Source organism: Neomonachus schauinslandi, chromosome X, assembly GCF_002201575.2.
Source record: "Neomonachus schauinslandi chromosome X, ASM220157v2, whole genome shotgun sequence".
NCBI lineage: Eukaryota > Metazoa > Chordata > Mammalia > Carnivora > Phocidae > Neomonachus > Neomonachus schauinslandi.
Window position 1 is genome coordinate 113,621,504 of NC_058419.1, and position 13,962 is coordinate 113,635,465.

The following is a 13,962-nucleotide window of genomic DNA, read 5'->3' on the forward strand; positions in this document are numbered from 1 at the left end:
AATAAAAAATCTAAAAAAAAAAAAAAAAAAGAATCATGATGTGGGGCGCCTGGGTGGCTCAGCCGGTTGAGCATCTGCCTTCAGCTCAAGTCATAATTCCAGGGTCCTGGGATGGAACCTGCTCAGCGGAGAGCCTGTTTCTCCCCCTCCCTCTGCTGCTCCCCTTGCTTGTGCTCTCTCAAATAAAATCCTTAAAAAAAAATTCATGATTCATGAATACCCAAGTGTTCACTGACAAACAAAATGTGGTATATAATACATACATTAAAATAATTACTCAGCCTTAAAAAGTAAAATTTTGACACATGCTAAAACATGGATGAACCCTGAAAATATGTTTAAGTGGGGGTTCCTGGCTAGCTCAGTCGGAAGGGCATGCTTCTCTTGATCTCGGGACCATGAGTTTGAGCCCCATGCTGGGTGTAGAGATTACTTAAATAAACTTTAAAAAGGGGCACCTGGATGGCTCAGTTGAATGCCCAGCTCTGGATTTTGGCTTGAGCAGTGATCTCAGGGCTGGAGGCCTGTGTTTTGGGGGGTTGGGGGGGTGCTCTGCTTAGCGGGGAGTCTGATTGTCCCTCTCCCTCTGCTCCTCCCCGCTTCCAACCCTGCTCATGCTCTAAAATAAATAAAATCTTTAAAAAAAAAACACATCTTCAAAAGTCTTTAAAAAAAATAAACTTAAAAAAATATATATGTTAAATGAAAAAAGCCAGACACAAAAAGACAAACACTGTATGATTCCATTTACAGAAGTACCAACAACAGTCAAATACATAGAGAAAATAGAATAATAGTTGCCAGGGGCTCAGGGCAAGGCGGAACGCAGTAGAGTTTCAGTTTGGGAAGATGAAAAAGTTCTGGAAATGGATGATTGTGTTGTTTCCACAATACTGTTAATGTAATTGATGTAATTAATGCCACTGAACGCCCGAAAAGGGTTAAAATGGTAAACTTTATGTTATGCATATTTTACCTCCCGCCCCCCCCCCCCACACACACACACGAAAGAATCATGATGAACGTACTTTGGTTTAGAATGTTCTTCAAGCCTTTAGCAAATAAAACCTAACTTTATACTGGCATTAGGAATTAAATGTAAAAATATTCTGGTTGCTAGGATTACTGAATTGTTCCATTAACAAGATAAAGCAGTTGAGTCAGTAATAATTGGGATTCCACGTTCCTAGAACAAGGTTTAGGAATAGGGCCAGGAAAAATAAGCCTATTCTCTTCTGACAGAATGGTCTTGGGAAAAAAACAAAACAAAACAGGAAAACAAGGAAAAGCAGAGCCCACTTCTGAGAAGACTCAGGGGCAGTGGTTCTCAAAGTATGGTCCCTGTGGACCCTTCCAGATAGTCTGCAACCTCAAACATTATTTTCATAATAATACAGAAATATTATTGGTCTTTTGGTGTTAACACTTGCACTAATGGTACAAAAGCAGTAAAGAAATCAAGGCAGGGGCACCAAACTCTAAGTCATGGTTTTCTTCACCACCATGTACTCTAAATGGAGGGGGAGGGGGCATTTTTACTTAAAAATGCCCTTGAGGAAGCAATAAAATTACAAATTTTTATTAAATCTCAACCAATGAGTATACATATTTTTAACTGTGTGAAGACATAGAAAGTACACATAAAGCACTTCTGCTGCACACCGAAGTGTGATGGGATCGTAAAGAAAACCACTAATGCAGCTGTTTGAACTACAAGCCCAACCAGACTTATTCAGACTTCAGACTTGGGTATTTGGCAAACGTATTCTCCAAAATATACACAGTGAAGGGGCACCTGGGTGGCTCAGTCGTTAAGTGTCTGCCTTCGGCTCGGGTCATGATCCCGGGGTCCTGGGATCAAGCCCCGCATCGGGCTCCCTGCTCCGCGGGAAGCCTGCTTCCCCCTCTCCTACTCCCCCTGCTTGTGTTCCCTCTCTTGCTGTATGTCAAATTAAAAAAAAAAAAAAATATATATATATATATATATATATACACACACACATATATATATATATATAGTGAAGTGAGCCTGTTACTTCAAGGCAAACAGCAGATAGTATTTGTTGCCAATGATAAAATTTGAGTTTTTAAGCAAAATTTAGAATTTTTTTAAAACTATCTGCTACCATGAGTTTGAGAGCTTCCCAATACTTAGGACTTTTCTGTACAACATAGGAACTACAGTGAATAATATACTAACACTGTATGGTGATATATGGAGACTATACTTATGGTAATAAGCACTGAGTAAAGAATTGTTAAATCACTATGCTGTACACCTGAACTAATAATATTGTTAAGGAAAAAAAAAACTCTCCTGATGACATCAGTAGTGATACTAACATTATTTTGATATTATACAGCAAAATGTGTCAACATTTGGAAGATTGATACAATTTGGTAAACCAATACTTTCCAAATGACTAACAGATGATATTACAAAATGATGCATGGGGAAAAGAACATCCATTTAAAGTGCAAAACAGACCATTAGATTTTAATATGACAGTACTAAAAGTTCAGTAAAGTTTCAGATCCCACATTGGCAACTAACCTGCAAGAACTACTACTTGCCAAGTTTTGGTGTAATATCAAAGAATTTCCACAACTGTCTAAAAAAGCTATTAAAACACTCCTCCCTGCTCCAACTACATACATGTGTAAGGCCAGACTGTCTTTGTATACTTCAACTACAATGGCATATTGTCATCAACTGAATCCAGAAGCAGGTTTGAGAATTCAGCTGTCTATTAAGCCATTCATTAAAGAAACCTGCAAAAACATAAAATAATGCCACTCTTCTCACTTAAAAAAAAAAATCAAGACATCTTGATTTTTTTTTTTAAATTCCCTTTATTTATTTCACCCATTCCCCACCCATCTCCCCTGTGGCAACCACCAGTTTGTTCTCTGTATTTAGGAGTCTGTTATTTTGGAAAATCAGTATTTAATTTTCAAAAACCACTATGCCGATATGTGGCAGGCAGCTTCTGACATGGCCCCAATGACCCCAGTGATCCTCCTGGTATTCACAACCTTGTATAATCCCCTCCCCTTGAATGCAGGCTAGACCTAGTGACTGACTTCTAATGAAGACAGAATCTGGCAAAAGTGAGGGGCTGTCTCCTCTATGGTCATGTGACAAAAGAATGCAACTTCCTTCTCTCTTCTGCTGACAGTCTTGCTCATTCTGATGAAGCCAGCAGCTATGTTGTGAGATGCCTATGGAAAGGCCCATGTAGCAAGGAACCAAGGGCACCCTTGGAGCCAACAGCTCATAAGGAATTGAATCCTGCCAATAACCACATGAGTGAGCTTGGAAGTGGATCCATCCCCATCAAGCCTTCAGATGACTGCAGTCCATGAGACCCTGAAGCAGAGAACCCAACTAAGCCACACCCAGATTCCTGACCTATAGAAAGAGTGAGATCATAAACGTTGTTTCAAGCACTAAGTTTTGGGGTGATTTGTTACACAGCAATAGACAATTAGTACAATATGAGTTCATTTTAAATGAATAATTTAAAATTTGTTTTAATTTCTAATATGGGAAATATTAAATATAACCCACAAAAACATAGTTAAAAATTATGCAAAAAGATCCTGAAACCAAAATGTTTCAGAACTGCTGTCCTGGTTGTGGTGGAACAGGAACAGAGACACTAGAAGGCCAACACACTCAAACCATGGTCTGAGAGGGTTCCTTATCTCGGTACCCTTAACCAAGCAGATCCATCTCTAGGGAATACGGCCCTGGTACCAAGTACAAAGACAGGGAGCCAGAAGTGCCATTTCCTCTGGTTCATTCAGGAGCCTCTCCAACAGTACTTGATATACTTCCTCATTTAATCCTCAGAACTACCTTATAGGCAGGAATGATGAACAAACAGTCTCACTGATATAATTTAAAGTAGTTTGTCCTCGGTCATGAACATAAGGGCTTGGAAAGCAGAGAATGAATTCTTAGCTTTCTCTGTATCATTCCAGAGAATACGTACTTCCAAGGTTATGTTAAAAATAAATGTGGTGGTCGGGCGCCTGGGTGGCTCAGTTGGTTAAGCGACTGCCTTCCGCTCAGGTCATGATCCCGGAGTCCTGGGATCGAGTCCCACATCGGGCTCCCGGCTCAGCGGGGAGTCTGCTTCTCCCTCTGACCCTCCCCCCTCTCATGTGCTCTCTCTCTCTCATTCTCTTTCTCAAATAAATAAAATCTTAAAAAAAATAAAAATAAAAAAAAAAATAAATGTGGTGGTGGTCACAAAACTGTGAGTACACTAAAAACCACTGAACTGTACACTTTAAGTGGGTGAATTGTATGGTATGTGAATTATACCTCAATAAAGCTGTTAACCAAAAACATAAATTAATACATGAGTAAAACCAGAGCAATGACAGAGTTTTGAGGAGGGATATAAACTGGAGGCAATAAGTTCTAGGAGTTGTCCCAACTCCTAACTTTTGGCAGCAAAAGGCTGCCAACAATCTGTCGCAATATGTTTTGAGCACGGGAGCACACAGAGGCATTAAGAGGTAAATGAGGAAAAAAGAGGGAAACCAGCACTGAAGTTAGGATGAGGGAACCGGATTTCCCCCACTGGTGAAGAAGCCAAGAAATGAGCAAAGAGGTCCGGAAAAGGTCTAGTTGGGACTCAGTTTCTTTAGCCTTATGATCTCTCTTGTAGTAGTAAGTAGACACTACTAACATCTGTGGTAGGTGCTAACATCTGTATTAGACTATGCACATCATTTGCCTTTTAAAACAAGGATGATGGCATTAGATTTCGCATTTAATTTCTGACTATTTTATAAAAATAAAGGGTGCTGGACTCCATGACTTGCAGAATCATTTCTAGCTCTAAAACTGTAATTCAATGATAATCTGCAAACTGAAAGATACCTGCAGCATTAGCCTAAACACCTATCTAGGCAGCAAAAATGTCAGGAAACCCCAAAATTTCAATGCCCAAAGCTGCTGAAATATGCTTGGGCCTGACCTATTTTGCAGAGGGGCAGGGCCTGGGTCACACAGTTAGTATCTTCAAGCCACAGACTCCTGAGATGTAAAATGGTCTTCAGGGTGCCTGGGTGGCTCAGTCGTTAAGCGTCTGCCTTCGGCTCAGGTCATGGTCCCAGGGTCCTGGGATCAAGTCCCGCATCGGGCCCCCTGCTCGGTGGGAGGCCTGCTTCTCCCTCTCCCACTCCCCCCTGCTTGTGTTCCCTCTCGCGCGGTCTCTCTGTCAAATAAATAAATAAAATCTTAAAAAAAAAAAAAAAAGATGCAAAGTGGTCTTCTACTTTTATGGGTTACCTAAATGGAACAACCCGTCCCATTTTTTTTTTTTTTTAAAGATTTTATTTATTTATTTGAGAGAGAGAGAATGAGAGACAGAGAGCATGAGAAGGAGGAAGGTCAGAGGGAGATGCAGACTCCCTGCTGAGCAGGGAGCCCGATGCGGGACTCGATCCCGGGACTCCAGGATCATGACCTGAGCCGAAGGCAGTCGCTTAACCAACTGAGCCACCCAGGCGCCCAAACCCGTCCCAATTTTATGAAGTCACACTTCACCAGCTCCACATGGACCAACCATGATGTACCTCTGAACATCAAGCTTTCTCTTTTTCCTTGTACTACTTACCCAGACCACTTTAGCTCTTTGTTAACACTGTGTTGTGTGGACTTTAAGACAGGTTTTTACAAAAAGGTCCCTCTAAACCCTCTTTCAATTTATCCAAATTACACTTGGAGGTACTTTTGCAGAGAGTTAAAGTACAGCATACCTCCTAAATCATTTACCTTAAGGTTGACGTAAAGCCTCAGTGAAACAAAAGGAATGAAACCTGTAAGGGTCCAAATTCCCCTCAAAACTTCCCAGATCATAATAGCTTTTCTATACCCCCAGTGATCCAACCCACCCTTCACAATTTCTTCTCATTTAACAAAAAATGATTACTCTTTTGACCCACCACCGAGTTTAGCTTACATTCAGCAAGGAGCATGTTTTTATTCACTATTCTCAAGAAATGTGTTGGGGCGCCTGGGTGGCTCAGTCGTTAAGCGTCTGCCTTCGGCTCAGGTCATGCTCCCAGGGTCCTGGGATCGAGCCCCGCATTGGGCTCCCTGCTCAGCGGGAAGCCTGCTTCTCCCTCTCCCACTCCCCCTGCTTGTGTTCCCTCTCTCGCTGTATCTCTCTCTGTCAAATAAATCTTAAAAAAAAAAAAAGAAATGTGTTAAGAGAGCACAAGACATATGGCACATGGGTGACAACTTTTGGAACCCAAAAAGTCTGACCTTCAAACATACCACTTACTGCGTCCTATGCAGCCATGAGGGAGATCAACCTCTCAGTTTTCTTATCTGTAAACTAGGGATACACATTATCTACCTTCTAGAGTTGTAAGATTAGATATAATCAATATAAACTGTAGCATGCAAAACTGTTATAATAATATCTGAATAAGGATGCATTTGCAAATTATGCAAAATGCCTATATTCTAACTTTTAATATGGCCCAAATCATAAAACACTTAGCAAAATGTGCTTCTAAGCTACTGGCACATCTTCCTTGCCAAACCATTCTACACTGACCTTTCTGAAAGTAGGGAAAGAAAAAAAGTGGAGAAGTGCTGGTTTAGCAATATTACTTATAGCAGACTACAGAGTGTGAAATTGGGGATAATGGGGGTCGTTCTGGGGGATATTTTGGAAACGTAACACAGAATGCAAATCAACACCCTGAGCAATAAATGCTAAGGAAATTATTTTGATAGCACAGGAGGACAACACTGGTTATTTTATATGTCTTTTCCATCAAGTAATAAAATTTAAGTAGTTCTAAGTATCAAGAGAGTTTCAACTAGGAAATGAATTGAATCATAAAAATATACTCTCAGGGTTCAAATCCTTAAAGGGTCACCTGACCCATTTTTATTTTCTTCTGGAAATGCTCCACTTGGGAAAAATTTAAACATAGCTAATTCTCAGTGTTAATACTACATTAAACTTGTACATTATTTTATACACTTAAAATACTGTCACATCTGTTATATTAACTAAAAGTTACTGATAAGCAGATTAGAACCAACCAAAAGGAACTGAAGGAGGGGGAAGGGGGAGAGTAGGGGAGGAAAAGGCAAAGGAATTTCTTTGGGATATTAGATTAAAATTTGCTAGGTAAGCAGAAACTGTCCATGCAGTAGGGTACATCGGTTGCACAATTATGTATCAACTCTAGGCCAACTTCATCAACTCTGAGCTATGTCATTTAAGCAAGTTTTCTGTTATTTGACTGAGACTCAGATGTCGTATCTATCCACCTGGGAAGATCACCTACTCTGCAAAGGTAAGTAGATATTAGAATGGAAGCACATTTTAAGTGCCTAGCACATTGCAGGAAACAGAGAGGTCTCAAATTTCTTTCCTTTGAAAGAGAGCTCTCTGTAAAGTGTAAAATGTGAACAGCATATTATTAAAAAATCTATTATAGTGAATCCTTCTGTAAAGAATCCCATACACAAGCAAATCACACACACCTGGTTTTATGGCATCTAGATTTGACATATACATTCCTACATAAAACTTCTCTAGTCAACTGGATGGACCTAGAGGGCACTATGGCAAGAAAAGTCAGAGAAAGACAAATACCATGACTTCATTTGTATGTGGAATCTTAAAAAACCAAAACAAATAAACAAACAAAAAGAACAAACAGACCCATAAATACAGAGAACTGATGGCTGTCAGAGGGGAAGGTGGTGGGACAATGGGCAAAATGGGTGAAGGGGAGTGACAGGTACAGGCTTCCAGTTATAGAATGAATAAGTCACAGGAATAAAAGGTACAGCACAGGGAATATAGTCAAAGGTATTGTAACAGCACTATATGGTGACAGATGGTAGCTACACTTGTGGTAAATGCATAATTCACCATATTGTATAGACTTGTTGAATCACTATGTTGTATACCCAAAACTAATGTAACCTTACGTGTCAACTATACTTCAGTTACAAAAAAAAAAAAAAACTTCTTGGGGCACCTGGGTGGCTCAGTCAGTTAAGTGTCCAACTCTTCCTATCAGCTCAGGTCTTGATCTCAGGGTTGTGAGTTCAAGTCCCACTCTGGGCTCCACGCTGGACATGGAGCCTACTTAAAAACAAAAACAAAACAACACAAAGACAAACAAAAAAAAAAACAAAAGAAAAACCACTTCTCTAGAGGCGCCTGGATGGCTCAGCTGTTAAGCGTCTGCCTTCAGCTCAGGTCATGATCCCAGGGTCCTGGGATGGAGCCCCACATCAGGCTCCCTGCTCCGCGGGAAGCCTGCTTCTCCCTCTCCCACTCCCCCTGCTTCTGTTCCCTCTCTCGCTGTGTCTCTCTCTGTCAAATAAATAAAATCTTAAAAAAAAAAAAAAAAAACACTTCTCTAGTCAAAAACAATATAAATGACACACATAACATACAAACCACCTTCCAGTAATATAGCATATAAATATGGCATATTATGATCTAAAAACATGGAATTACTAAAGGAATGTGCTGTATCTGGTCTACTCTCATTACTGCTTTGCCTCTTTGGTTCCCCTTGAAAATGAAATTGACCAAAGTTTGAAAATAGACAACAATGTTGTAAAGAGAAGGTCACTTTATTATTTAGTCTCTGTGCCAGAAGAGTGGAGATTCAAATCCACAAATGGGGAGAAAAACAAGATAATGAAATGGTTTCTTCCTACCCCATACTCTTGCCACATCCTGACTGGACTTCTCATTTTACCTATCATAGAGAGATTCTGGGAAGAGAGAAAACTACAAAGGCTTGGTAGATAGATTTACAAAATTAATAGCACCCTAAAAGCAAGAGAAATGGATCTTTCATATATTCTCCCTACCAGATCAAGTAAAATTCTACATGCCTGGCACTGTGCTGAACGCTTCTCATCAACTCTTATTCTTCACAACAATCCTATGTGGTAGGTGTTAGCATCATCGCCACTTTACAGATGATGCAACTGAGGTTCAGAAAGATTGAGAAACTCACCCAAGGTTGCACAGCTAGTAAAGTAAGTGGCAGAGAGCCAAGAGTCTTGACTCCAAAATCCATACTATTCACCCACTAGTATACTACTTATTACCATAGTCTAGATGAAAGGGTATTGGTTTTTAGACTTGGCTTCACCCCTTGGGCAAATCACTTGACCTTGCTGAGCAGTTTGTCATCTGTAAATGAGGGCAATGATAATTCCTCCAGACTTTTCCATAGCATCCAGTGATGCTAAAGAGTTAACAAAAGGGCACCTGGGCAGCTCACCTTTGGCTCAGGTCACCATCCCAGGGTCCTGGGATCCAGCCCCGCATTGGGCCCCCTGCTCAGCAGGAGGCCTGCTTCTCCCTCCCCCACTCCCCCTGCTTGTGTTCCCTCTCTCTGTGTCTCTCTGTCAGATAAATAAAATCTTTTAAAAAATAAAAAATAAATAGCCAACAAAAGTGCAAATATGCTGTAAAAATTATGGGGCGCGATGTAAATGTAAGATTTTGTTAATCTGAGCCTTGGTTACGTATCTTTATCCTTCCAAATGGTTTACTGACCTAAAAATAAGTTGGTTTTTTTTTTTAAGAGTTTATTTATTTGAGAGAGAGACCGAGATAGCGACAGAGATAGCAAGAGAGAGAGCACGAGCAGGGAGAGTAGGAGAGGGAGAAGCAGGCTCCCCGCTGAGCAGGGAGCCCAATATGGGATTCCATCCCAGGACCCGGTGATCATGACCCGAGCCGAAAGCAGATGCCCAACCGAGACTGAGCCACCCAGGCGCCCCTATAAATAAGTTTAACAGTAGGTTCAATCATTTTTAACATTCCCCATCAAAAATCTATTATTAAAAACCAAAACAAACCTACTTTAGACATTCTGGAAAAGGCAAAACAATACAGATAGTAAAAAGACCAGTGGCTACCAATGGTTCAGGGGAATGGAAGGAGGGATAAATAGGGGATTTTCAGGGCAGTGAAAACTATTCCGTAGGAACTGTAATGGTGGATACAGGTCACTATACATTTGTCAAAACTCTTAAAATGTACAACACCAAGAATGAACCCCAATGCAAATTACGGACTTTTGTTAATGGCAATGTATCAATACTGGCTCATCAATTCTAACAGATGCACCACACTAATGGAAGATATAAATAATAGGAGAAACGATGTGTGTGAGGGAATATATGGGAACTCTGTAACTGATGCTCAATTTTTCTGTAACCTAAAACTGCTCAAAAACCTATTAATTTTTTTAAAAATTCAATCTCCTAAAACAAACTCTACACAGAAATTTACAGAGTAATGACTTTTTTTTTTTTTAAGATTTTATTTATTTATTTGACAGAGAGAGAGGGAGAGAGCACAAGCAGGGGGAGCGGCAGGCAGAGGGAGAGGGAGGGAGAAGCAGGCTCCTCGCTGAGCGGGGCACCCGATGTGGGGCTGGATCCCAGGACTCTGGGATCATGACCTGAGCCAAAGGCAGACGCCTAACGACTGAGCCACCCAGGCACCCCATGACCTTGGTGTTCTAAAAAATGCCTGGAATACCTGACAATGTATATCCCATCCTTTTAGACCAATGTTGTCCAACAGAATTTTATGCAATGATGGAAATATTTTGGATCTTCTCTAACACAGTAGCCACTAGCCACCTTGGCTACTGAACACTTGAAATGTGGCTAGTATGAGAGAGAATGGAATGTTTATTTTTATTATTTTTTTAAGATTTTATTTATTTGAGAGAGAGAGAAAGAGAGAGAGAGAGCTAGAGAGAGCAGAAGTAGGGTGAAAGGCAGAGGGCAGAAGGGCTGAGCGGGGAAGCCTGATGTGGGGCTCGGTCCCCAGCCGAAGGCAGACGCTTAACTGACTGAGCCACCCAGGCGCCCCTTATTTAATTTCAATTAACATTTAAACAGCCACATGCAGCTAGTGGCTATCATATCAGCACAGTTTTAGACAATTCAAGAGACCCTTAGAAATGTACTAAAAGGGCTCAGTCGGTTAAGCGTCTGCCTTCGGCTCAGGTCGTGATCCCAGGGTCCTGGGATCGAGCCCCTCGTTGGGCTCCTTGCTCAGCAGGGAGTCTGCTTCTCCCTCTACCCTTCCCCCCTGCTCACGTGCTCTAATAAATAAATAAAATCTTAAAAATAAAAGAAATGTACTATAATATTAACCTTAGAAGAAGAGTTACCTTAAGAGACCATTCAAATGGATGTAGTTATGAAACAATGCCACAATTAACTGAGCTGGCGAAGAATGACTAAGTAGATGGTTCAAACAATTAGGAGCCAATAAAGCCCATCTCCAGTTGTTTTTCCCTTTAAGTCAGTGACTAAACAGTCACTCTTCTTTAATTCCCTCAATATTTTCAAAACATTCCAATTAGTTAAACATCATTCCTGCTTCCTGAAAAAATACAGTACAAGTCAAGTTAGAATTCGGAATATTCTTTCAAGTTGGTAACCCAGAGGAAATTAAAAAATTAGGGGTCATAAAGAAATAAGTGAGTTTTGCAGACACAAGATAGTCACCCAATTTTTTTAAATGAAAATTCAAAAACTAATATTTAACCATGTATTTCAATTCCAGGTCATAGTCAATTGAAAATCAAAAGGAAAAAAGATGCCCAGAAAAACATGAGCAAAGAAAAAAGGTACATGAGATAAAACAAAAATGAGACAGTACAGACACATATGACTATTCATATCCAGCTGTTACCCAGAGTGCTGCCTCAAAGGGTCATTACCTCTTATCTCAGTCGTTTAAAATGCTAGTTGATTAAACCTCAGTTCCTAATTCAGACTTCTGGTCCTTATCCTAGTGACATAAATGGGAACTTATGTCCTCAATTGCAATGGCTTTCTATCAGAGTCCTCCCCTGGGGGATCTATGAAATCAAACACTGAGATTGGCTCCCCACCCTCAGGGAATAAATAAGTGTCCAAAGTGACAGTTTTGAAACTCTAGAGTACATTCGGTCCACAGCTTCTTTTTCAGTCCTTCAAGTACTGGATCTTTATTTTAGAGTACAAAGAAAGAAGGAGAGGTAACTGAATAGTAGTAACACCCTTATGCAGGGAGATATGAAAATACCCGACCTTAGAAACAGGCCCCTAGCTCTCTGCTCCGCAGGGGGCCTGCTTCTCCCTCTCCCACTCCCCCTGCTTGTGTTCCCTCTCTCGCTGTGTCTCTCTCTGTCAAATAAATAAATAAAATCTAAAAAAAAAAAAAAAAAAAAAGCCCCTAAAAGCCAATTCTTGACACTTTGCTCAGATGTAAACCAAACCTTTGTTCTCCTTTTTCAAGCTCATAAATCTCATAAGAAAAATATTATTTCGTAATTTCACACAGGAGTGATTTTTGAGAGTATTCAAATGCATAATTAAGTAATATTAAATACCGGAGTGATCAAGCAGGCCGTCCAACAAGTTGAACGTTTCAATAAGTTCCACTGTAAGGAAAAAGAGACGGGGTTCCCACCTTTCCAGCGCTTTTCCCCGCGGATTTCCATTCCTGGGCCCTGAAAGCCCTGTACCCCATTTGTTGTGCAATCTTTTTCGAACTCCACCCACTGACTCCAGAACAAGTGGAATTCTCCCATTCAGAAGGTCTCGATTTTCCTGTATCCAGGGAGACACTGAAAACTCCTTGACGTGAGTCAAGTAAGGCAAGGGGAACGGTCCAGCCTGTCTCCCAGATTGAGAGAGACCAAAGGCCAGGGTGGGGGAGGCGCTCAAGTTTCCGCTCACCCAAAAAAAAGAAAGGAAAGGAGGGTAAATAAAGCAAGAAAGGGGAGGGAGGGCTAAATGGGAAGACCAGCTATCATGCGATGCTGCCCCCAACCCTGCGGGACCCAAGTGCACCAGCATCGTCTTCCCATCGCCGGTCCCACGTGTAGCCAGGCCAGTGGTGCCCAGAGACGAGCCCTGGGGCCCGGGAGCCGAATGGCCCCTCCAGCCCCGCGGCGTTCGCCCGCCCGCGCAGTGGCGGGGAGCGCAGGGGGGCGGGGGAAGGGGGGCGCAGTGCAACCCCGGCTCCCGCGCGGTTATCTTACTGCGCAACAGCCTCGCCCGCGCCGCCCGGGCGCACCCCGCAGCGCGCCCTGCGCACCTGCCCGGCAAGAGCAGGGCCAGTCCCTGACCCAGGCAGCCCTCCGACGGCGGCGCCCGGCGCCGGGGGCACTGGAAGCACGGAGAGCACCGGGAGCACGGAGAGCACGCCGAGGGCGGGGGCTAGGAGAAGGAACACCTGGCGCCCGGGGTTCCTCGGCGCCGGCAGCACGTGGCTGTCACACCTGGCGCGCCCCCGCCTCGCACCCCTTCCCCCTCACACCAGGCTGCGCCCCCTGCCCTCTCCCCACCTCTGCCGCGCGCCCCAAAACCCCAACCTTCGCTCCCTCCTACCCCATCGATCCCAGTCCCAAATCCTCCCCCACCTGCTCCCACTGTCGTCACCCCCGGGAAGGAAAAAGGCCGGATGTTCGTCCCGTGGCTAAAGGTAACCGGAGAGAGTGAAGATGTGTACCCCGAAAAATCTCGCCTGGGTATTCCCCCGGCGGTACAACAACGCGGACGCCTCCCAGACTGACCTTTTGCCGCGGGCTGCGTCGCCGTCCGCCCCGTCCGGCCTCAATAGCCTCTTCGGCGCCGCCGCCTCTTCCCCGCGCTGCCTCCTCTACCCGCGTCGCCATGAGGTGACGGCAGCAGCCAAACAAGCGGCCCGACAAGGGGCACGGAATCTTTCAGGGCCCCCGCGCCCCGCCCCTGAACCCCCACGGCCAATCGCCGCATGAACGGCTTCCCACGTGACCGGAGGAGGTTGGCCCCCGAGGGGATGGAGCGGGATGTGGGTGGGGAACATTGAAGTCTGGGCTGGGCTTCTGCGGGGCCGAAGGGCGAACACAGGCCGCGCGAGTCTGCGCAGACAGGGAAAAAGA

General features: G+C 43.1%; 1 protein-coding gene across 4 annotated transcripts in view; it reads right to left on the reverse strand.

Moving 5' to 3' along the window:
- The window catches only part of TXLNG (taxilin gamma), a 65,530-nt gene extending 51,769 nt beyond the window's left edge, over window positions 1-13,761 (reverse strand). The window contains exon 1 of one of the 4 annotated variants that reach the window (XM_021680966.1): window positions 13,615-13,761. In XM_021680966.1, coding sequence (XP_021536641.1) covers window positions 13,615-13,716 — 102 coding nt within the window. In that variant the 5' untranslated portion in view covers window positions 13,717-13,761. The remainder of the gene's footprint in view (window positions 1-13,614) is intronic. The other 3 variants (XM_044911996.1, XM_044911997.1, XM_021680974.2) reach the window with 3 other exon arrangements.
- Between the last annotated feature and the right edge of the window lie 201 nt (window positions 13,762-13,962).